This window comes from Salvelinus sp. IW2-2015, linkage group LG4q.1:29 (assembly GCF_002910315.2).
Source record: "Salvelinus sp. IW2-2015 linkage group LG4q.1:29, ASM291031v2, whole genome shotgun sequence".
NCBI lineage: Eukaryota > Metazoa > Chordata > Actinopteri > Salmoniformes > Salmonidae > Salvelinus > Salvelinus sp. IW2-2015.
Genome location: NC_036842.1, coordinates 77,709,902 through 77,735,462, shown reverse-complemented (window position 1 = coordinate 77,735,462; position 25,561 = coordinate 77,709,902). Strand labels below are relative to the sequence as shown.

At 42.4% G+C, this 25,561-nt stretch overlaps 1 protein-coding gene across 1 annotated transcript in view; it reads left to right on the top strand.

Annotated features, from left to right (window-relative positions):
• LOC111962581 (low-density lipoprotein receptor class A domain-containing protein 3) overlaps positions 1–25,561 on the top strand; it is a 168,419-nt gene that overhangs the window by 93,765 nt on the left and 49,093 nt on the right. The window contains exons 3-4 of the mRNA XM_023985744.2: positions 16,380–16,505; positions 17,373–17,507. Coding sequence (XP_023841512.1) covers positions 16,380–16,505; positions 17,373–17,507 — 261 coding nt within the window. The remainder of the gene's footprint in view (positions 1–16,379; positions 16,506–17,372; positions 17,508–25,561) is intronic.

Here is a 25,561-nt window from a genome sequence, read left to right as displayed (position 1 = left end):
AGGGCCGACATACAAGTCCTTACTTTCCCCCTTCTAATAGTGCCTCTTCCATTTTTTGTGTAAGGCAGCAATTAATTGTTGTAATTTTGGGTGAGCCAGACATTTCTATCGTCTGTGTAGCTTGCATGTGTGGACTCCACCAGTCCTATTTATGTATCATTCACTAAAAGTATACCTTTTTTTTAAATTTCTTCCACCAACATTTATTTTAATCAATTAGGATAGTTGAGTTAACCACCATATTTGTTCTGTCTTTCAAGTGGATAAACTGAAATTGCAACCAACTTTCTAAGGCTTTTTAAAAAATAAAGATATTTTGGAGATGATTCCTTTTCAAACAACCGAAAGTGGCAGGTTTAACTCTGAATAAAGGGAAAAAGGCCCTGCTTGAACATAGGATGAGACATTCGTACCAATTTACCAGAGAACCAGTTTGAATTTTAAGTATAACTTTTGTATGACTGCATTGCCTTAGTGAGAGGTCTAATGCTTTAATATTTAATAATTTCTGCCCTCCGAATTCATATTCGTTATATAAATAGGCCCTTTAATTTTATTGGCTTTGCCTTCCAATTAAATTGAATATTTTTTTGTTCATATAAATTTAAAAAAGCAGTCACTAGGTTGTGGGCAAAACCATAAGCAAATAGGTAAACTGTGATATGACTAAAGAGTTAATCAGGGTGATTTTTCCCGCCCAAAATAGACAGGTATTTTCCTCCATGGTAGCAAGATCTTATCTTTTTTTGCTACTTTCTATAAAAAATGTATTGGAGTGAGATCATTTCTTTCTTTTGGGTTTTGTATACCGAGTATGTCACATCTCCGTCAGACCATTTAATTGGTCAAATTTGAAATTTTAGTGATCCATAATTTAGTTTTAATCCAGAGAGATAGCAAAGTATCTAGATCCTCTATGAGGCTGTGGAGAGACTCTAATTGTTGTTTTAAAAGAACATGAATCATCAGTGTACACTAACACCTAAGTTTTTAACTACGGATTTCTAATCCTATATATTATTGTTTGATCTAATCTTAACAGCTAACATTTCGATGGCAATAATAAATAGATATGCCGATAGTGGACAACCTTGTTTTATCCTCTAGATAGTTTAAAACTTTCTGAGATGTAGCCATTATTTACTATTTTACACCTAGGGTTAACCCATTTTATAAGAGATTCCCCAAAATTGAAATATTCTAGGCATTTATATATAAACTCCAGTTGTACTTTATCAAAAGACTTTTCAAAATCAGCTATGAAAACCAAGCCTGGTGTCCCCGATATTTCATAGTATTCTATGTTTCAGTACTTGTCTTATTATCTCCATGTATCGTCATGTAAAATCCTGTCTGATTAGATGAATAATATCTGACAATACTTTTTTATTATGGGCCAAGCTTTTGCTAGGATTTTTGCATAACACACTGAAGTGTAAGAGGTCTCCAATTTTTAGATGGACTGGATCGTGTATATATTACCACTTTGGTCCTGTTTCAGTAATAATGATATCAGACCTTCTTGTTGCGTGTCTGATAATCTACCATTTATATAGGAGTGGTTAAAAACATGCTAATAATGGTCCTTGAGTATATCAAAAAGTTTTGTATACTTCCACTGGTATGCCATCCAGCCTGGAGTTTTCCCAGCCTTAAACGCCCCAATTGCATCAAGCAGTTCCTTCCTCCGTAATTTGGACTTCACATGAGTCTTTCTGTACAGATCGTTCATTTTACATTAATTATTAGTAAAAAATCCATACAATTAGTTTCAGTTAGTGGAGAGTGGAGGAGTCGAGAATGAAAACATATTCTTAAAGTACTTTACTTCCTCTTTCAAAATATAATTTGGTTAATCATGCGTGCGCCATTTGTAACAAGTTTTAATAAAAAAAATTGGTAGCATTTCTATGTTGAAGATTGAAAAAGAATTGGTGGCATTTTCCCCATATTCCATCCAGTTCGCTTATTTGTATAATATATTACACTGGATCTTTCTTGAATAAGTTCCTCCATTTCTTTTTGTTTTCCTCTAACTTATTCGTGCCTCTATGGTACCGTTTTTATTGCTATCTAACTGTACTGTTAGTCCTTCAATTTTCTTTGTTAATATGGCTCTTTTGATCTAAATTGCTTTTGTTTTATAGATGAGAACTGAATTGTATGGCCTCTAAAGGCACACTTAAGTGTTCCATCCAATAAGGGGATCTGCTTACTATGTTATGTCTGGAAAAGTCAGTTATAAATTCTTCTGTCCTAGTTCAAACCAATGTATCATCTAGTAGGCTTTGATTAAATTTCCATATCCTCGCCCACGTGGAAATTCTGTAAGATAATATATACAGTGGGGAGAACAAGTATTGACACACTGCCGATTTTGCAGGTTTTCCTACTTACAAAGCAGTAGAGGTCTGTAATTTGTATCATAAGTACACTTCATATGTGAGAGACGGAATCTTAAAACAATATATCAGAAAATCACATTGTATGATTTTTAAGTAATGAATTTGCATTTTATTGCATGACATAAAAGTATTTGAAGTATAAAGCAGAACTTAATTATTTGGTACAGAAACCTTGTTTGCAATTACAGAGATCATACGTTTCCTGTAGTTCTTGACCAGTTTGCACACACTGCAGCAGGGATTTTGGCCCACTCCTCCATACAGACCTCTCCAGATCCTTCAGTTTTCAGGGCTGTCGCTGGGCAATACGGACTTCAGCTCCCTGCAAAGATTTTCTTTTGGTTCAGGTCTGGAGACTGCTAGGCCACTCCAGGACCTTGAGATGCTTCTTACGGAGCCATCCTAGGTGCCCTGGCTGTGTGTTTCGGGTCGTTGTCATGCTGAGAACCCAGCCACGACAATCTTCAACTGCTCTTACTGAGGAGAGGAGGTTGTAGGCCAAGATCTCGCGATACATGCCCCATCCATCCTCCCCTCAATACGGTGCAGTCGTCTTGTCCCTTTGCAGAAAAGCATCCCCAAAGAATGATGTTTCCACCTCCATGCTTCACGGTTGGGATGGTGTTCTTGGTTGTACTCATCTTCTTCCTCCAAACACGGCGAGTGGAGTTTAGACCAAAAAGCTCTATTTTTGTCTCATCAGACCACATGACCTTCTCCCATTCCTCCTCTGGATCATCCAGATGGTCATTGGCAAACTTCAGACAGGCCTGGACATGCGCTGGCTTAAGCAGGGGGAACTTGCATGCGCTGCAGGATTTTAATCCATGATGGCGTAGTGTGTTTACTAATGGTTTTCTTTGAGACTGTGGTCCCAGCTCTCTTCAGGTCATTGACAGGTCCTGCCGTGTAGTTCTGGGCTGATCCCTCCACCTTCCTCATGATCATTGATGTTCCACGAAGTGAATCTGCATGGAGCCTCAGACGAGGGTGACTGACCGTCATTTTGAACTTCTTCCATTTTCTAATTAATTGCGCAACAGTTGTTGCCTTCTCACCAAGCTGCTTGCTTATTGTCCTGTAGCCCATCCAGCCTTGTGCAGGTCTACAATTTTATCCCTGATGTCCTTACACAGCTCTCTGGTCTTGGCCATTGTGGATAGTGTGGAGTCGGTTTGATTGAGTGTGTGAACAGGTGTCTTTTATACAGTTAACGAGTTCAAATAGGTGCAGTTAATACAGGTAATGAGTGGAGAACAGAGGGCTTCTTAAAGAAAAACTAACAGGTCTGTGAGAGCTGGAATTCTTACTGGTTGGTAGGTGATCAAATACTTATGTCATGCAATAAAATGCAAATGAATTACTTAAATCATACAATGTGATTTTCTGGATTTTGTTTTAGATTCCGTCTCTCACAGTTGAAGTGTACCTATGATAAAAAATGACAGACCTCTACATGCTTTGTAAGAAGGAACCTGCAAAATCGCAGGTGTATCAAATACTGTTCTCCCCACTGTATGCCAATTATGTGAAGATCCGACCGCATTCTGTCCCTATCAAAACTTTTTAAACTTTTGGTGCCAGAGAGAATGGCATAAGAAAGTATCAAGGGGGTCGGGGTGGTCTGCCGGGCATTTGGTGCTTGAGGCTTAATCAGCCTCCGCCATGTATATTCACTAGGTCAGGGTATTTAAGTTTCCATATATCACTAATTCCAATATATCCATGACATTTGTGATTTCCTTAAGTGCCTGAGGGTGATAGTTTGTAGTGTGATTTCCTTTCCGTCCATAGAGGTATTTAAGACCGTATTAAATCTCCCACCATAATAATAGAGTCTAGTGTTGCTTGTAGAGTTCATAAATTCTTATATTTTCAAAAGCTTGGATCATCATTATTCGGACCGTATAGGTTAATAAGCCATATCTGTTAATTGTCCAATAACATATTTAAAATATTCCATCTACCTTGATATTCTGTTTGGACAATTTGCACATTTGGATCAAAATTACTGTTAATTAAAACCATCACCTCTTTTGAATTTCTTTGCCCATGGGAGAAATATTTTACGCCTCCTCCAGTTCTTTTTCCACAACTTCATCTAAATTGTTGAATGGGTTTCCTGTAAACATAGATATTATATTCCTTCTCTTTAGCCAGGTAAATACTGATCTTCTTCTATATCTGCTAGGCCATTACAATTGTAACTGGCTATAATTATTTCACCACTTACCATAATGAGAACAACTTTCAATTTTTTAAATCAAAATATATGTTTGTAACGTACCATTTAAAAAGTAACATGATGATTGAGTGTCTATATAAGTGTACCATGATATTTGCATTGCTACTAAGTAAACCTCCAATTGGTCCCTACATTCACCCGCTAAAAGCCTCATCCGAGGACCACCCCTGACCCCCCCCCCCCCCCCCCCCCCTCGTATCCCATAGCCTGAACCGACTGGGATCCATCCTTTGAAAAGAGCACACAGTGCATTTACTGAATTGAAATAGATCAACTGCCAAATGCATTTCCATCGCCTCACCTCGATTTGTATTATCTATAGCTGTGGATCATCTTCTATTGTCCCTAACATCTTTTTACTCCTTCGCAACAGTTGTGGATACACACATACACCCACACACACTCAACCCTTTCCCCCACACAACCATAAGCTCAAAATTCTCAACAATTGCACCATCCAGAGCCAACTCAGAAAGGTCTTGATTTACAAATGCACTTACTGTTGCAGCTGCATGAGAAGACCTGCAAGACCGTGCAAAAAATGGGCAGAAATTGAGAGATTTTATTAACATTGTCACATCCTAGATGAGGAGGTCCAATGTACACCTTTCCCTGAAACACCCACAATACGGTCACCCTATTGACCATTATTACCAAGCATCTCCATGCAGTCAGACTTTTGATTTTGTGCCACCAAGGTCACGAATAATATACCCCTCTCTGAATGTCGAGTGTGACCCCCCCTCCCCATGGGTTACTGCAGCTAGTGTTGCCAACACTGCCACTGCCTGGGTGGGGGCACCCCACTGGAATCCCCACCGGCTAGGTACAAGGTAGTCAAGGTTCTCATTAGCAGCTTTGAGAATTTCCTTGTGTTGTATCCTCTCCCTTTACGGGGCTAGCATACTACACAAGTATATCTTGTCACAAGACAACTGATTGGTTCAAACGCATTAAGAAGGAAAGAAATTCCACAAATTATCTTTTAACAAGGCACACCTGTTAATTGAAATGCATTCCAGATGACTAACGCCTGAAGCTGGTTGAGAGAATGCCAAGAATTTACAAAGCTGTCATCAAGGCAAAGGGTGGCTACTTTGAAGAATCTCAAATATAAAATATATTTGGATTTGTTTAGCACTTTTTTGGTTACTACATGATTCCATATGTGTTATTTCATAGTTTTGATGTCTTCACTATTATTCAACAATGTAGAAAATAGTAAAAATAAATAAAAACCCTGGAATGAGTTGTCCTAACTTTTCACTGGTACTGTATGTGTGTTTTATGTATTGCCTGGGTTGCAAGAAGAGGTAAGGGGGTGACTGGGCATACTGGACCTGGCCCTCATAGTTGAGATTAACCCCCAGCCTTAATGAAGGGGGCACGGAGAGGAGGAGGAAGAGATATACAAAGGACAGAGTGAGTGAGAGATGAGAATATATAGAGGCAGAAAAAGTACGAGGTGTAAAAAAATGTGGCCATCCGTAAATCCCAGAGGGGAAGGCCTTTCCCAGAGGGAAATCCGGACGATGCTGGGCCGATTGTGCGCTGCCCTATGGGACTCCCAATCATGGCGGCCGGATTTGATACAGCTTGGATTCGAACCACGTACTATAGTGACGCCTCTTGCACTGAGATACATTGCCTTAGACCGCTGTGCCAGTCAAAGCCAGCTTTCTAAAGGAAGATGCATTCAATTTTCATCAAATCAAATTTTTATTTGTCACATGCGCCGAATACAACAGGTGTAACAGTGAAAMGCATATTTACAAACCCTTAAACCAACAGTGCTTTAAGAAAACAAATACAAATAAATGTTGAGTAAAAAATTGAAATTAAAAGTAACAAATAATAAACACCAACAGTAAAATAACAATAGCGAGGCTATATACAGGGGGTACCGGTACAGAATCAATGTGCGGGGGCACCAGTTAGTCAAGGTAATTGAGGTAATATGTACATGTAGAGTTAAAGTGACTATGCATAGATTATAGACGGAGAGTAGCAGCAGCGTAAAAGAGGAGTGTGGGTAGCCCTTTGATTAGCTGTTCAGGAGTCTTATGGCTTGGGGGTAGAAGCTGTTAAGAAGCCTTTTGGACCTATTCTTGGCGCTTGGCGTGCGGTAGCAGAGAGAACAGTCTATGACTAGGGTGGCTGGAGTCTTCGACAATTTTTAGGGCCTTCCTCTGACARCGCCTGATTTAGAGGTCCTGGATGGCAGGAAGCTTGGCCCCAGTGATGTACTGGGCCGTATGCACTACCCTCTGTAGTGCTTTGTGGTTGGAGGCCGAGCAGTTGCCATACCAGGCAGTGATGCAACCAGTCAGGATGCTCTCGATGGTGCAGCTGTGGAACCTTCTGAGGATCCATGCCAAATCTTTTCAGTCTCCTGAGGGGAAATAGGCTTTGTTGTGCCCTCTTCACGACTGTCTTACACGGAATGCATGCGCCATCGTGCGCTATCGTGCATACATTTATTTTGTCCCCCTACACCAAACGCAATCACGACACGCAGGTTAAAATATCAAAACAAACTCTGAACCAAACTCCTATTTAGCTAGCTTGCTGTTGCTAGCTAATTTGTCCTAGGATATAAACATTGAGTTGTTATTTTACCTGAAATTCACAAGGTCCTCTACTCCGACAATTAACTTCTCAGGGATATGTGGGACGCCAACGTCCRACTTGGCCAAAAGCCAGTAAAAATGCAGCGCGCCAAATTCAAATAAATTACTATAAAAATCAATCTTTCATGGAATCACACATGAAAGACACCAAATTAAAGCTACACATGTTGTGAATCCAGCCAACATTTCTGATTTCAAAAAGGATTTACGGCGAAAGCACACCAAACGATTATGTTAGGTCAGTACATAGCCACAGAAAAACACAGCCATTTCCCAGCCAAAGATAGGAGTCACAAAAAGCAGAAATAGAGATAAAATGAATCACTAACATTTGATGATCTTCATCAGATGACACTCATAGGACATCATGTTACACAATACATGTATGTTTTGTTCGATAATGTGCACATTTAAATCCACAAATCTCAGTTAATTGGCGGCCAATTTTCAGAAATGCCTCCAAAATATCAGGAGAAATTGCAGAGCCACATCAAATAACAGAAATACTCATCATAAACTTTGATGAAAGATACATGTTTTACATAGATTAAAGATACACTTGTTCTTAATGCAACCGCTGTGTCAAATTTCAAAAAAACTTTACGGAAAAAGTAAACCATGCAATAGTCTGAGACGGCGCTCAGATATAAACAAAATTTCTCCGCCATGTTGGAGTCAACAGAAATACGAAATTACATCATAAATATTCCCTTACTTTGATGATCTTCATCAGAATGCACTCCCAGAATCCTAGTTCCACAATAAATTGTTGTTTGTTCGATAATGTCCATATTATGTCCAAGTAGCTAATTTTTGCTAGCACGTTTAGTACACATGTCCAAACGCTTGCGCAGGTCCAGGCGAACTCCGGACGAAAACTTCAAAAAGTTATATTACAGGTCGAATAAACTTGTCAAACTAAGTAGAGAATCAATCTTCAGGATGTTGTTATCATAAATATTCAATAACGTTCCAACCGGAGATTTCCTTTGTGTCTACAGAAGTAATGGAACGCAAGGCGATATCATGTGGAATGCGCATGACCAGGAACTGGCACTCTGCCAGACCACTGACTCAAACACCTCCCATCCGGCCCCACATCACAGTAGAAGCTTCATTCAATGTTCTACAGACTGTTGACATCTAGTGGAAGGCGTAGGAAGTGCAAACAGAACCATATCCCACTTGGATTTCTATAGGCGATGAGTRGAAAATCGACCAGCCTCAGAATTCTCACTTCCTGTTTGGATTTTTTCTCAGGTTTTTGCCTGCCATATGAGTTCTGTTATACTCACAGACATCATTCAAACAGTTTTAGAAACTTCAGAGTGTTTTATATCCAATYGTAATAATAATATGCATACATTAGCATCTGGGACAGAGTAGGAGGCAGTTCACTCTGGGCACGCTATTCATCCAAAGTGAAAATGCTGCCCCCTATRCTAGAGAAGTTAATCCACACATAAAACGGCCAACCGAATTGTTTCTAGTCATCTCTCCTCCTTCCAGGKTTTTTCATCTTTGAACTTATATGGCGTTTGGCATCTACACTTTCATAGTATTAACACAACAACCTGCAAAACATTTCGTCTTTCAACCTGCTTCTATAAACCAATGAGGAGATGGGAGAGGCATGACTTGCAGCGTGATCTGCGTCAGAAATAGAAAGGAGTTCTATTTTAGCCCTTGGCATCGCAGACAGCAGTGTGGGTGCAATAATTGAATAACATAGATTTCTTAATTTATTTTGCGACGCTCGCGCACGCGACGTGTCCAGTCTGGTCAGCATGTTAGTGTGTTTGGACCATGATAGTTTGTTGGTGATGTGGACACCAAGGAACTTGAAGCTCTCAACCTGCTCCACTGCAGCCCCGTCGATGATAATGGCAGCGTGCTCGGTCCTCCTTTTCCTGTAGTCCACAATCATCTCCTTTGTCTTGATCACATTGAGGGAGAGGTTGTTGTCCTGGCACCACACGACCAGGTCTCTGACCTCCTCCCTATAGGCTGTCTCATCATTGTCAGTGATCAGGCATACCACTGTTGTGTCATCAGAAAACTTGATGATGGTTTTGGAGTCGTGCCTGGCCATGCAGTCATGAGTGCACAGGGAGTGCAGGAGGGGACTGAGCACGCACCCCTGAGGGGCCCCCGTGTTGAGGATCAGTGTGGCGGATGTGTTGTTACCTATCCTTACCACCTGGGGGCATCCCGTCAGGAAGTCCAGAATCCAGTTGCAGAGGGAGGTGTTTAGTCGCAGGGTCCTTAGCTTAGTGATGATTTTTGAGGGCACTATGGTGTTGAACACTGAGCTGTAGTCAATGAATAGCATTCTCACATAGGTGTTCCTTTTGTCCAGGTGGAAAATAGCAGTGTTGAGTGCAATAGAGATGGCATCATCTGTGGATCTGTTGGGGCGGTATGCAAATTGGAGTGGGTCTAGGGTTTCTGGGATAATGGTGTTGACGTGAGCCATGACCAGCCTTTCAGAGCACTTCATGGCTACAGACGTGAGTGCTACGGGTCGGTAGTCATTTAAGCAGGTTACCTTAGTGTTCTTGGACACAGGGACTATGGTGGTCTGCTTGAAACATGTTGGTATTACAGACTCAATCAGGGACAGGTTGAAAATGTCAGTGAAGACACTTGCCAGTTGGTCAGCGCATGCTCGGAGTACACGTCCTGGTAATCCGTCTGGCCCTGCGGCCTTGTGAATGTTGACCTGTTTAAAAACTACGGACAGCGTAGATCACACAGTCGTCTGGAACAGCTGGTGCTCTCATGCATGTTTCAGTGCTACTTACCTTGAAGCGAGCATAGAAGTAATTTAGCTCGTCTGGTAGGTTTGTGTCACTGGGCAGCTCGTGGCTGTGCTTCCCGTTGTAGACTGTAATAGTTTGCAAGCCCTGCCACATCCGCGAGCGTCGGAGCCGGTGTAGTACGATTCAATCTTAGCCTTGTGTTGATGCTTTGCCTGTTTGATGGTTCATCGGAGGATTTCTTAAAAAGCAGGATTTCTTAAAAAGCTCCCGGATTAGAGTCCCCCTCCTGGAAAGCGGCAGCTCTACCTTTTAGCTCAGTGCGGATGTTGCCTGCAATCATTGGCTTCTGGTTGGCGTATGTACGTACGGTCACTGTGGGGATGACGTCATCGATGCGCTTATTGATGAAGCCAGCGACAGATGTGGTGTACTCCTCAATGCCATCGAAAGAATCCCGGAACATATTCCAGTCTGTGCTTGCAAAACAATCCTGTAGCTTAGCATCTGCTTCATCTGACCACTTTCTTGTTGACCGAGTCACTGGTGCTTCCTGGTTTAGTTTTTGCTTGTAAGCAGGAATCAGAAGGATATAATTATGGTCAGATTTGCCAAATGGAAGGAGAGCTTTGTACGCGTCTCTGTGTCTGGAGTAAAGGTGGTCTAGTTTTTTTCCCTCTGGTTGCACATTGAACATGCTGATAGAAATTCGGTTAAACTGATTTGAGTTTCCCTGCATTAAAGTCCCCGGCCACTAGGAGCGCCGCCTCTGGATGAGCGTTTTCCTGTTTGCTTATGGCCGTATACAGCTCATTGAGTGCGGTTTTGGTGCCAGCATCGGTCTGCAGTCGTATATAGACAGCTACGAAAAATATAGATGTAAACTCTCTTGGTAAATAGTGTGGTCTGCAGCTTATCATGAGATACTCTACCTCAGGCGAGCAAAACCTGGAGACTTCCTTAGATTTCGTGCACCAGCTGTTGTTTACAAATATTCATAGGCCGCCGCCCCTTGTCTTACCAGAGGCCGCTGTTCTATCCTGCCGAAAAAGCTTAAAACCCACCAACTGTATGTTATTCATGTCGTCGTTCAGCCACGACTCGGTGAAGCATAAGATATTACCGTTTTTAATGTCCCGTTGATGGGATATACGTGCTCGTAGTTCATCTATTTTATTATTGATTGATTGATTCTACGTTGGCTAATAGGACCGATGGTAAAGGTAGATTACCCTCTCGGCGATGGATCCTTACAAGGCACCCGGACCGTCGTCCACGATACCTCCGTCTTTTCTTCCTGCGAATGACGGGGATGAGGGCCTTGTCACGTGTCTGGAGTAAATCCTTCCCGCCCGACTCGTGAGGAAGAAGAATTTCTCCAGTACGGGGTGAGTAATCGCTGCCCTGATATCAATAAGCTCTTTTCGGTCATAAGACACGGTGGCAGAAACATTATGTACAAAATAAGTTACAAATAACACGACAAAACATACACAATAGCACAATTGGTTACGGGATTGTAAAACAGCAGCTCCTTCGGCGCCACATATTTGATATAGCACACACTTTTCTTGACAGAAGGTTGCACATAGTGCCTTGACAGTTTATGATGTAGACTGATTTTCAATCATTGCAAAGACATACAGTGTCCAGGAGTCACTGCTCCCCTTCTAATATCACCTGAACGTTGCTGGCCTGGGCGTGATCGAAAAGTTCCATTAACGTTTCAGGGCCAAGAGAGAGCAAGGCCGAAGGCTGCTCTTTAGTGCCAACCTACTGTACATTGTTCTCCCTCAGATGTTTATTGCATTGTACAACGTCAGACTGGGCCAGGACTCTGAAGGAGCCAGATTGATTAGTTTGATCTCCCAACCTCCTAGCAGACTGCCTCTGTCTCTGTGTGCCCTCCTTGCTTTCACCCAGACTCCATTACCCATCGATTTTCCTTCCCACACAAACGCACAGGCAAGGTCAGAGAATATCCTTTCAACTCCTCAGCCTTTTCCTCTCTCTCTCTCTCTCTCTTTTCTCTCTCTCTCTTTTCTCTCTTTTATTTTATTCCCCTCCGCTCCATGTCACTCCTCACTCTCGCTCATGCATGCTCGTCACGACCTGGTCCACCTGTGCTCAGAGACGTATTTTCTTATGGAGCGAGGGAGAGAAGGAAGGAAGGAGGGGCTGAGGGAGATGTGCTGAGGGGGAAGGAAAATAAAGAGGGAAAGTATTGGCTGCGGAAGGAGAGGAGAAGGTAGGAGGGATGCTGTTAGGAAGAAAATCTAATGTATTTAATTAAAGCTTAAACTATCATGCTCTTTGGTGGTTAGAGTCTTTTATGGCAAACATATTTGCAATTAAGAATGTTCTCTAGTATAAGGTTTAGGAAGGATTTGAAAGGAAAAGCACCCATCAAGTGTGTGTGTGGGTGCGTGTGTGTGTGTGCCTTTGCGCCAGCGGCATCAATTGGCAGGTAAAGATGGCTGTAATTCCAGTCCTCGAGTGCCTTTTTTGCCCCAGCTAACACACCTGACTCCAATAATCACCTAATCATGACCTTCAGTTTACAATGCAATTTGATTAATCAGCTGTGTTTGCTAGGGATGGAGAAAAAGTGTGACACCAATCAAGGACTGGAGTTTCCCACCCCTGTGTAGATGACTTGGGCTAGGTACTGTAACTGCTGTTTGATTTGACATGAAACTAAGCTAGAGTTTTAATCACGGTGCTTATGTAGATAGTGCATAGCAGTGTTTTTACCCCAGGTGGACTCCAATCAAGTTGTAGAAACATCTCAAGGATGATCAATGGAAACAGGATGCACCTGAGTTCAATTTTGAGTCTCATAGCATAGGGTCTGAATACTTATGTAAATAAAGTATTTCAGTTTTTTTTATATATATACATTTTCAAACATTTCTAAAAACCTGTTTTCGCTTTGTCATTGTGGGGTATTGTGTGTAGATTGATGAGAGAAAACATCTATTTAATGCATTTTAGAATAAGGCTGTAACATAACAACATGTGGAAAAAGTCTAGGGGTCTGAATACTTTCCGAATGCACTGTAAATGAAGCTACAGCAACAAGGTAATAAAGTCTGAAGTAAATTTTGGTTATTTTTTGCTGTTCTCAAAATTACATTTTTGAGTTTTTAAATTGTGTAGAAATGCAGTAAATATGCTTCAATTTTATTTTCCTGCTGGTATTGGCCTTACTTGACTGCAGGCGCATTCGTTTTATTTTGTACTGCTGAGCTGAACACCCCCACTGACTTTGGAAGCCACACAAAAAATGCTGGGGCTGTTTTTTGTAAACAACTTCTATTTAGGCTCAGAGGGGAAYGGGAAAAACTTGGCCCAGAATTAGAGAAGTTCAACTAAGAGGGAGCGCGTGATAGGAGTGGGGGGAGGGAGTGGGAGAGGTTGAAGGACAATGCTCTGGAAAAGAAACAAGAAAGTACTTAAATTTAGAGGGGTGGAGAGCAAGGGATTCCAGGCAACAAAAACAAAGAGAACACCTTCACAGAGGAATAAACAAGGGACATTTAATAACAGGGTCTGATTTTTTATTTTGTAAAGTCTCTCCCCTCTCCGCTCCCCCTCTTTTTTACCCAAAACTATGTAGCTTCTCTAATTAACTTTGATAGTTTTTTTATGTCCTGAGAGCTGCGCTCTGCTCTGCCTCTGAAGGACGAGGTGACCCCAAAGAGATGTGAATGAAGCTATAAGCACAGTAACTTCCCCCTTCCACACCCCTCCACCCACACACCCCCACCAATCCAGTTTCTGTGCGACCGCCTTGAAATTACCATTAATGCGAATTTTTGAACTAATTCCGACAATATAAGCTTGGATCAGACAGTGGCTATCCATACTGGTGCTACTGGGTTGCTGGGGGAGAAGGAGGAAAGGTAGCCATGACAGGGCATGGAGCGGCAAGTAGCCTAGAGGTTAGTGCATTGGGCCAGTAACCGGAAGGTTGCTGGATTGAATCCCCGAGCTGACAAGGTACAAATCTGTCGTTCTGCCCCTGAGCAAGGCAGTTAACCCACTGTTCTCTGGAAGCCAAAGACGTGGATGTTGATTAAGGCAGCCCCCTGCACCTCTCTGATTTAGAGGGGTTGGGCTAAATGTGGAAGACACATTCAGTTGAATACATTTAGTTGGACTACTGACGAGGATGCACCCCGGGTCCGGGATAAAGGGAAAAAGGAAAGGGGCCCCTTTCCAGGGGTGCATCCTCATCGCCTGTCCTTCGTATGAGTAGATGATGAAGGAAACGAGCAGACAAAAGAAGTGGATTGAGACTTCAGAATCATGTAGCCACAAACCATTCTCTGCTCGAATTCTCACTTTCTTAGGAGGCCAAAAGAAATGCAAGAAAGACATGATATGTGAGAAACAGACGGCAATCTGTTTTGATTGTTTTCTACAGCAAAGTGAGAGAGAGTGAGAAAATATGAAGAAAAACAACAACTCAGAGCCATGTCTTTTTTCTCCGCAGAGTTTAATGAATGTGATATACCATCCATGCAGAATGGGCTTTAAGCACTCAGGGCCTCCGCTGTGGCTGTAAACAAAGGCTGTACACACACACACACACACACACACACACACACACACACACACACACACACAAACGTGCACACGCATACACACACACAGGCAGACCAGACGCTCCAGTGTTGAGGGATTGTATTTCAGCGAGGAGAGGAGAGAGTATGCGGGTACTCTGCGTACCCCTCCTTCTTCCACACATAATCGCTGCAGCTTGAAAGAGCTCATAAATCAGCCTACCACAATGGATTGTAGGGGGAGAAATGTGTGCCCCTGGCATTTTAAATGGCGCAGTGCCAAGCCATGGACAGGCCAATAATAATTCTCTTTGTTATTCAAAGTGGCGAAAACACAGGGAGATGTTTGGCTGTTGGCTGGCTAAGAGATATACGGCGTACCCACTCACTACACCCCTTTCCTGTGTCAGTGATTCAGAGGGTTGAGGCCTTGCTTTGTAATGCTGGGTTTTACTAGAGCCGCCGGTTATGTATGCAGTGTCTATGCCCACATACTGGTGGCTAACTGGTTACTGGTGGTTGCTCAACTGACTGCTGAGTTGACCATGCCACCTACAGAAGGTTAGATCTCTTCCTATAGCGTCTGATTTACTAAGCTTTTGTGTTGCATACATTTTCCAGAGGGAACTTTGAATATTGAATAAATTATAAAGTACAGATTAAGAAGTAGAAGTTCTGAAGGATAAGTGGTTTTAGCTCTCTCTCTTCTCTCTCTCTGTCCCCCCAGATAGTGGATTTCTAATCTAGATAATGCTCTGAGGTTCTTTGATTTGCACGGCAGAGTGTCCCAGATGGAATCATCTTGCCATAGCAGGCTTGGGTCACACTATGGGACGGACTCCATGGGTCTATGCAAATCCAATGCACTTCTCAAAACGCCTATCCAGGCCCTGTAAAGTAATTATCTGCTCTGGACTGAAAAGCAAAGTAACCTAGTTCTTTCTGGTCTGACTTCTCCCCACGCATCTCCCTGTCTGTCCTCTGCCTGGTGTAGCTACTTTCTCCACAGTGTTTCCTCCTCCAGAGAGGGGATCAATATGTCTAAAGCAGGCTGCTAAAGTTAGGTGCTGCTGGGGTTAAACAGGGCTGGGTGATAGGGGTGGAGGCTCGTCAATCTCCTGGCTAGCCACTGAGATCTGGCCCTCCCTCCGTCTACCCTCCGTTAGATTGATCAATGGTGGATCTATACTAACGCTTCCCTCCACTTTGTTCTCTCTTTGTCTCTGTCTGCTTTCTGTCTGCTCTCCTTCCTAACTGCTTTCCATTCAGTTTCCAACATGTAGCTCTTAAGGTGGGGGGTAGGTCTATAGAAAAAGTGCAAAGAAGTACTGCAGGACAAGTAGAACTGCTAAATTCACTGACCTTTTAGTATAACAGAACTACATTTGTAACATTCTGTATTAGAACTCACCATTGCCAGAATGTCAATAAGAAGGATCCTTTAAGGCCATGAATGAAATGCGAGCAGCAGCCTGTAATATACAGTGATTGTCTGGTAGGACCCACATCCCTCTATCCCTCCCACTCTCACTCTTTGTCTCCCCCTCTCTCACTGTCCTGTTCTTCATCTCTCTCTCTCCTTCCTTCCCTTTCTCTCCCTCTACTTCTTTCCCTTCTTCTCATTCTTTCTTCTTTCTCATATTTTTCTCTTTTCCCCACAGCTCAACTCTATTATGAGACATTTACAACTGCAGCATCATCCATCCATAGTKATTTCTGCCATCATCCTAATAACAGACCCTTCTCCCCCTCCTCTCCTCTCCTCCCCACAGCCAAGATAAAGTCCAAGTGTGCTCTGACGTTCTTCGCCTGTGCCAACGGGATCCACTGTATCATCGGGCGGTTCCGTTGCAATGGCTTCAGCGACTGTCCTGACGGGAGCGACGAGAAGAAATGCAGTGAGTATCCCACAGCAACCACCTCCCATCCCATAATAACCCTGGCATAATACCCCATCATGACCTTAATGTACAGTATGTCATGGAAGCCACTCTCTATTTAACCACATACTGTATTTAAACACAGGTTGGTCTTGTGGACCTACTGTATGATCAGTGCAACTTGTCCTCTTGTAAGGATAATTTGGGAGCCAGCTTTAGCTGTAGTATGTAGAAGTGGTGGATTTGTGAGTGGGCTCACATGGCTCCCTCTGTTCCTGTTTCTCTCCATCTCGGCAGAGCAGCTTCTAACGAGCCAATCACTCTCCATCGTCAGAGACACTGTGCCTAGCCTGCAGGCCCCCACGCTGATGCACATCTAATCTAGCCATTTAAATGGAACTGCACTCCTTCCGCGTGCTCTGTGCTACGAATGCCGCGCTCTGAGAACCGACCACTATGTCTCTACTGCCTAATTGTCTGGATATTCTTACAAGATAATTCAGCCTCATTCTGCTCAGGCTTGGAACAAAGGCCAAGCAGCACAAGAGTGCAAAGAGGATTCAGAAGTGTTCTGAGGTCTCTCATGCTAGTTGGATTTGTGTATCTAATCAAACACCGAGATCAAATGGTTTTACTGTATCTCTGCGGTGTGAAGCAGTGTGATGCATTTCATTTTTTCATTAATTCCCTCTATTTCTTTGATAAATTGATCAATTGGACCGTGGTCAAGGTTTGAGGTTTCTCTAGTTTTTTTAGGTTTCTCCCGCTCTTCAATTTAAGGAGCTGGTGGTTATAAAAATGAAACAAAAGAATGCCTACAGTTTGTTTATCTCATACCTAACCCCTGACCTCTAACCTCTGAGCTGTGTTGTGATCCTCTCACAGCAGGTAACCCTCTGGTGTGCCTGGAGGCCCGCTTCAAGTGTCGTAACGGGCGCTGTGTGGACCGCAGTTTCCTGTGTAACGGACAGGACAACTGTCAGGACAACAGTGACGAGGAACACTGTGTCACTACCGCAGGTAAGGAGCTACACACTACATAGTAACTACCCACTAGCTACACACCAGCTACATGCTAGCTACGCGCTAGCGATACACTAACATGGCTACATGCTAATGGTTTCACAGTCACAAGGCACCATACTAGCATCCAACATTGCTCACTAGGATTCAATACTTTGCTACCAATTGCAATCCAAGCCAACTTTGTAAACTTTAAGTCAGAAGCAAGAAGCTAGCTTGTTGTTCCTGCAGAGAAAGTTAACATGCACATGTGCCTCAATACACATCTCCCAGACCTCCGTGGCCATCCTGATATAGGCCGGAGTCAGGATCCATCAGGTAGGAACCGTGTAGAGGTCTGCCATCAAGACAAATTGCAGCACGCAGAGAGGAGAAGCTCAGGGTTTATTATCCCTCTGAGCTGAGGAAGAGGAGGGGGAAATTAAACTGCATAAAGACAACACCACCCACAGGCACACACACACACACAGAGACACAAACACACAATCTATGCTGCCCCCCCCCCCCCCCCTGACTTTGCCTCTCTCTAGAATAAGAGCAGAGGTGCTGCAGATGACAGATAAGACACACAATATCCGTTTTAAGCCACCTGAAGTCATCCCACACTCCCCTCTTCCTCTCTACACTCCCCATCTCATGTAGTTAGAATGTTGTTTGGGTTACCTGCCTCTGACGTGTCTGATAATTACATCTAGCTTGCTCTCATTGTTTAACCTTCCATTGTTTTATTCCTGCAGTCTGATTTGGGCCATTTGTTAGACAGCCGCAGAGGATGGCCTRTATGTTTTTTTATCTATTTATTCATTGGGTAATGGGTTTTTGGAGGGGGAAGTGACAAAGTGGCGAACAATGCAATGTAGCAATATAAAATAGTGGTGAGGGAAAAATGGATACAGTTACATATCTAAATATTATTTTGGACGATATTATATTGATACTTTGATTGAAATAAAATAAAATAAAATAAAAATAATAAAAAGTGGGAGCATTTATTTTATTTTTTGCCAAGTGGCGTTAAGGGTTTATCATACCCGTACATGTTTACCAAAATGTGTGTACACGTATGCACAACAGTGGAATATTGGACTGTTAGCTTTCATACCTTTTAGAATTTTAACACAGCTCAAACAATTTCTCCAACTGTCAACACATTCAAATGAACTGAGGATACATACCAGAGACGCGTTGGTTGGGAATTGTGGGGAGGTGCTATGCGTCCCCCGCAGATGGTGGTATCAGAGCCGCGGASCTATGTCACAATGGAATACAGGACAATCACTTATCAGCATCTATGGACTATGATTTACAGTTTCGCTAGCGCTACTCAGCTGTACCTGAGCAAAAATGCAGGTATTTTTCATCCTATAGTTTGTTCTCCATCTATGTTTTCAGCCATTTTATTTCCATGACTGATCAAACCGAGAATCCAGGACACTCAATTTAGTATGATATGTTACGTTTGGTATGGTTACATAAGACAGAAGGTTACCTAAGGTAAAAACAAAATGCGCGTGGATGGGTGGGCATAAAATGTAAACGTCTAGCCACCCAAAGGTTCCGTGTTCCAATCTCATCACAGACAACTTTAGTATTTTAGCAACTTTGCAACTACTTCACTTTTTAGCTAACCCTTCCCCTAACCTTAACCCTTTAACCTAACTCCTAACCCCTAAACCTAACCCCTAGCCTAGCTAACCTTAGCCACCTAACTAACGTTAGCCAGAAAAAATGTGTAATTCATACGTATTGCAAATTCATAACATATTGTACGAATTACAATTCGGGTAAACATATCATACGACTTGTAATTTGTTAAATAGAGGCAGAACTTTACCAAAATGATTACTACGTTGTTTGCTGGAAATAAAAGTTTTGGCTTTGATACCGGCAATACCTTTCAGATATAAAGAAAAGCTGGAAAAAAGTTGGCAGTGTAGTAAAGTTGGTGGAAAAACGTGCAATAGAAACAATTGGAATAAAAGGCATGAGAGGCTAAGGTGGGATTTGAGATCAATAGAAGGAGAGGGATAGAGAGGGAGAGAGAGAGAGAGAGAGAGGCAGGGCGAAATGGGAGCCAGAAGATGATTGAATAGATAGAAGTGAGTGAGAGGGAATAGTAAGAGTGAGAGAGAGATAGCAGTAGTCTAGAGTCGAGCCCCGAGGCAGAGCGAGGGAGGGGGAGGGCTCTGTAATTCAGGAAGCAGAAATAACATTAAAGCCCATTCGGCAAAGCAGCGTTTCCTTTTCCTCACAAATCTGTGTTTGGGTGTACGGTGTCAGAGGGGGTTGGGGGCGGGTTGTGTGTTTGACCCCCCCTTTGCCTCATCACAGCAGGAGAAGAGCCCGGGGGCACAGACGTCCCAGACACACACACAAACACACTGGAGACCAGAGACACACTCTGCATGCCCAAGCACCAAACACACACACACTAAAGCAATAATACGCCCAGTATAACTCCCTGACCTTCAGCAGTCTAATATCAGAATGAGAAGTTTGTGAATGTGAAATAGTATGAGACATGCAGAGAGCTGTAGATGAAGTGTTCTCTGTTAGATGGAAAGTTGGAGACAGTAATATTAATTCACAGAATGAAAGTTATTTCAAATCTGCTACGAAGGGACATTTTTTGAAAGTATAGCCATTGAATTGTCTTTGTGTGTGTGTGTGTGTGTGTGTGGTGTGTGTGTGTGTGTGTGTGTGTGGTGTGTGTGTGTGTGTGTGTGTGTGTGTGTGTGTGTGTGTGTGTGTGTGTGTGTGTGTGTGTGTGTGTGAGAGAGATTTTTTTGTTTTGTTTTGGCACTCTGTGTGTTTGAATACTCAACACCTCCCTTCATAGTAAACTGTGGACATTCAACATAAACATTTTCAAATAGAGATTGTCATAAAATATTTACATTCCGAACAATATTCAGAAATGCAGTGGGGATTATGCTAGTTACTTCATGTAGAGTATAGTGCACAAAGGCTCTGAAAACATCTTCATTATTGTTCACATCCACTTTCTACCAAAGCTCTGTTTTATGTCCCTAGTCCCAAACCGTACTCCTATTTCAGCATCCAATGAGCATTTGAATACAGATGCAATGTTTGTCAAATGAAAGTTTATTGGTCGTGTACACAGTTTAGCTAAATGTTTATGTTACTAGCACCTAACAATGCAGTAAAATGTCAAACAAGTACACAAATAATAATTTTCAAGAGATGTCAAGAGATGTTTGGAACGAAACCAATTAACAACCCAAATAGCACTGTAACACTAATCCAAATACAATCTATACATATCTACACATACATGTGGTAATGGTGTGTATAGACAGTAGGAATAGAAAAGTTATGTATACCAGTAGTTATAGAGGATAAGTCATGACTAGAATACAGTATATACATATCAAGTGGGTAAAACAGTATGTAATCATTAGTAAAGTGACCAGTGTTCAATGACTATGTACTCTACATAGGGTAGCCATCTCTCAAGTGCAGGGTAGAGTTGAGGATGGACAGAAACATTTACATTCATATCCCTTCACAACAAAACCAAGTGTCCTCCTCAAGGGTATCCTGCAGCATTCCTTGAAGAGGAACGAACTACAGTGACTTCCTTTGTTTACCACTCCCCCTCACATATACAGTACCAGTCAAAAGTTTGGACACACCTACTCATGCAAGGGTTTTTCTTTATTTTTACTATTTTCTACATTGTAGAATAATAGTGAAGACATCAAAACTATGAAATAACACATATGGAATCATGTAGTACCCAAAAAAGTGTTAAACAAATCTAAATATATTTTATATTTGAGACTCTTCAAAGTAGCCACCCTTTGCCTTGATGACAGCTTTGCACACTATTGGCATTCTCTCAACCAGCTTCATTAACAAGTGTGCCTCTCTTTAAAGTTAATTTGTGGAATTTCTTTCCTTCTTAATGCGTTTGAACCAATCAGTTGTGTTGTGACAATGTAGGTGTGGTATACAGAAGATAGCCCTATTTGGTAAAAGACCAAGTCCATATTATGGCAAGAACAGCTCAAAAAAGCAAAGAGAAATGACAGTCCATCATTACTCTAAGACWTTAAGGTGCAGTCGCAAAAATCATCAGGCACTATGATGAAACTGGCTCTCATGATAACCGCCACAGGAAAGGAAGACCCAGAGTTACCTCTGCTGCAGAGGATAAGTTCATTAGAGTTACCAGCCTCAGAAATTGCAGCCCAAATAAATGCTTCACAGAGTTCAAGTAACAGACACATCACAACATCAACTGTTCAGAGGAGACTGCGTGAATCAGGCCTTCATGGTCTAATTGCTGCAAAGAAACCACTACTAAAGGACACCAATAAGAAGAAGAGACTTGCTTGGGCCAAGAAACACGAGCAATGAACATGAGACCYGTGGAAATCTGACCTTTGGTCTGATGAGTCCAAATTTGAGATTTTTGGTTCCAAACGCCATGTCTTGGTGAGACACAAAGTAGGTGAACGAATGATCTCTGTGAGTGTGGTTCCCACCATGAAGAATGGAGAAGGAGTTGTGATGGTGTGGGGGTGCTTTGCTGGTGACAATGTCTGTGATTTGTTTACTCCATGTGTAACTCTGTGTTGTTGTCTGTTCACACTGCTTTATCTTGGCCAGGTCGCAGTTGCAAATGAGAACTTGTTCTCAACTAGCCTACCTGGTTAAATAAAGGTGAAATAAAAAAAATATATATATTTTTTTTTTTAGAATTGAAAGGAACACTTAACCAGCATGGCTGCTACAGCAATCAGCAGCGATATGCCATCCCATCTGGTTTGCGCTTAGTGGGACTTTGCTGGATCAGTAACCAGGGTCGATATTATGGGAGGGCCTTAGCCCGTCCTACCGCACCTCCTTGCCAAATAAAATATTGAAATATAGATCATTTATTTGACCGCGACACGCGCCGACAGAAAGATGCATCAATCTCAGTTAAACCATCCGAGCAAGGGAAACAGCGCCCCTCTGTCTCAGTATGTGTAGAACATGTATCTGATGCTCTTACGAATTGGAAAGAAGACATTGCACTAAAGTAAATTTATTTTAATCAAAATTATGTAATTACTCCTGTCTAAATAAAATCATTCAATATACTTCAACAGGGAGCATGACTTAGCCACAGATGATCATAAGCTTCTTTAATAAAAATAGCTGTGGATTGTTTCAAATCATAAGTGTGTTTGGGAAGCCCACAATTTGGTTATTAGGCATGGCAATAGGTCTAGCTGATTGTAGCGGCTGTCAGTGAAAGCATCTAAAATATGTGTGAAGATAATGTGTTTTGAGTATAATATAAAATGTTGCATCCAGACGAAGGGGAGGGGGGTGTGGTGAAGATATGGTCTGTCTCCAGAATGCCTCCAAATGTGCCCATTTGGCAATGTCTTCTTTCTAATTGTCTTAACTCACCACGTACACCACCATTTTTTTCTTTGCCTCACACAAGTCAACAAAATCTGTTTCTAACATCCATTGTAAGATCATTCCTCAGTATTTGAAAAATCTTTCCAACACTCCTGACCTCAATAATCACCAAGCCTCTGTGTGAATGAGCAAAATATCATGATCTGATGATTTCGTAAAAAACAGCTTTTTGTCCCGAGCGCACTGGCGCAGGAAGCTTTGAGGTCCCGGAATAGGCTAGTTGATACACTGTTGAGAGTTTGTTAGCGACGGCTTCGGGCCGGACCCTGTGATAATATGGTACAATGTTGAACTTCACTAGCAATAGCTCAAGTCAAGACAGCTAGAAAGGGAGGCAGACAGGCGGAGAAGAGAGATTAATGTGATTAAAAGAACCAGAATTTTCATCAGTTTAAGTTCTACTTTTCTTTGTTGGCTTTAGGCCTATGTATTTTACTTAGTTGGTGATGGAGGTTATAGGCCTCCTGCTGCATTAGTCCATAGGCTATCACTGAGTTCTAGACAATCATTTCTTTAGCTGCCAATGGATCACAGTGTATCAATGTGTCTATATAGCAGATGCTAGTGCTCTCGCCATAGTTGAATTTTAACTTTTAGATTTGTATCATTTTACTTCAGATTGTTATGATTAACCACGTGACAATGATTTTGAGAAATGAAAATGTTATTATTGAAATGTAACTGTTCCACAAAAATGTGCATAAATATATATTCATAACTGGCATGCAGATCGGTAGAAATGGTAGGATAAATTGTAAGCTTCCCCTAACTTAAAACTCATGAGCTGCCTGTGGTCTTTACTAGTACTCCCATTTAAAAAATAAGTGCAAGCGCGTGTACACATAGGAGGTCCCGTGAAAAAACAGGCCCGCCTCTGGAAAACAAATGCCCGTCCAACTGATTTGTTCTGTCACAACATGTATTTGGTCACATTACGGTTCCTGCCACCAACCCCATCAGTGTAATCAGTGGCCTACAGGTCCATAGAGGACTGTCAGATAGCCAATTACATCTAAGCAGAGAAACTGAGGAAGCAGGCAGGTAGGCTGACATAATGCATTAGCCTGCTACATGACTAGCCTGTCAGCACATGAACAGACCTGCTGGAAATCACTGATTAAAGATCATCTCTGGGTGGTTGGAAGTGTGGGAGAACCTAAGGCCTGTGCGTGTGTGCGTGCGTGCCTGCGTGCGTGCGTGTGTGGTGTGTGTTGTGTGTGTGTGTGTGTGGGTGTGTGGTGTGTGTGTGTGTGTGTGTGTGGTGTGTGTGTGTGTGTGTGTGTGTGTGTTAGCTAATCTACAATATCTGTTCTCATCGCTTCACCTATGTGTTTGAATGGTGATCGCCACTCTTCTAAGTTATTGGCAATGAAGGAATGTAGGCTTGTAGCGTGTAGATCATCATTAAACTGAATAGGAACTGCTTGGTACAGAACAATTAATCTGCCATTACAGATTGGTCTATATGAACCCGTTGAAGCTGGCTTCTGAATCCTTGGGTTCAAATGATTGTGACACACAATTTTCTCTCTTTTCTCTCAGTAAAACTCCAGAGAGCCTCTTTTGAACTCCGGAGAAGCACTCAGTCTACAGAGTATAATCTACAGCTCTATATTTAATAGATCCTTCCTCAGTGTGAAAGGAGATTCACGGCTGCATCTGCTGCTTTGCATAGACGTTATGCATCAGAAACCTGGATTCCAGGCAAACCGCTTACACCAGCTCATAAACAGATACATACATAATACTCATTTCCACCTCACCATTAGAGTCCACAGTAAAGCACCCATTAGGGCCTGCAATCACACTGATATATAGACTGAATGGAGAATGTCAGTGATTACAGATTCCTGGGTTGTATTCACCGTTGGTGGTATCACTCTGCTTTTAATGGCTTTTCAGCCTCCATATTCCACATTGATTTCTGCAGAAGTTTGAGCCAGAAAATAGGCACAGTAGTTTAAAATGACATGTTAATCCAAGGGTGTTTTGGAGGTGTGTGTGCATGCGTCTGTCTTTGTGTGTGAGGTGTGGGTCTGTCTTGTCCTGTCATTAACACAGAGAGCGAAGGCAGAGGGAGAATGGCGTGGGAGTGGAAGGCAATTTGATGGCTGCAGTGCGAGGTGGGGGAGTGGAATATAATGGTGCTAGTTTATCAGAGTCAACAGTCACTAGACAGAGCCAAAAATAAGATGTTGGACACGCTACTGCCCAGGGAGTTCAACTAGGAGAAACGTTTAATTTGTGTGTATGTGTGTGTGTGGACCCAAGTTTCTCTTCCCTCTGTTGTTCTCCTCTTGCCCCCCTTCCATGTTCCTCTCCATTGCAAGTAGCACTCTAACCTCGACCATGGCTGAATGTCAGTGTTCATGGAGATCCTTGTGTTAGGGCCTAACAGTCTTGGCCATGCCCAGAAAGAGCACTCCCCCCTGGACTTGTGTCTGTGTGAATCCCTRTGTCCTTGAACCAGGGCCAGCCATTCCACTCTGTCTGAGATCCCCGAAATTAACTAACTTTTTTCTGCTACATCTAACCCCATTTAGTCACCATGACGATGGTGGTCAACTGACAACCAGCACCAACGGATGTGAAGAGGAATTCCAGTCGGG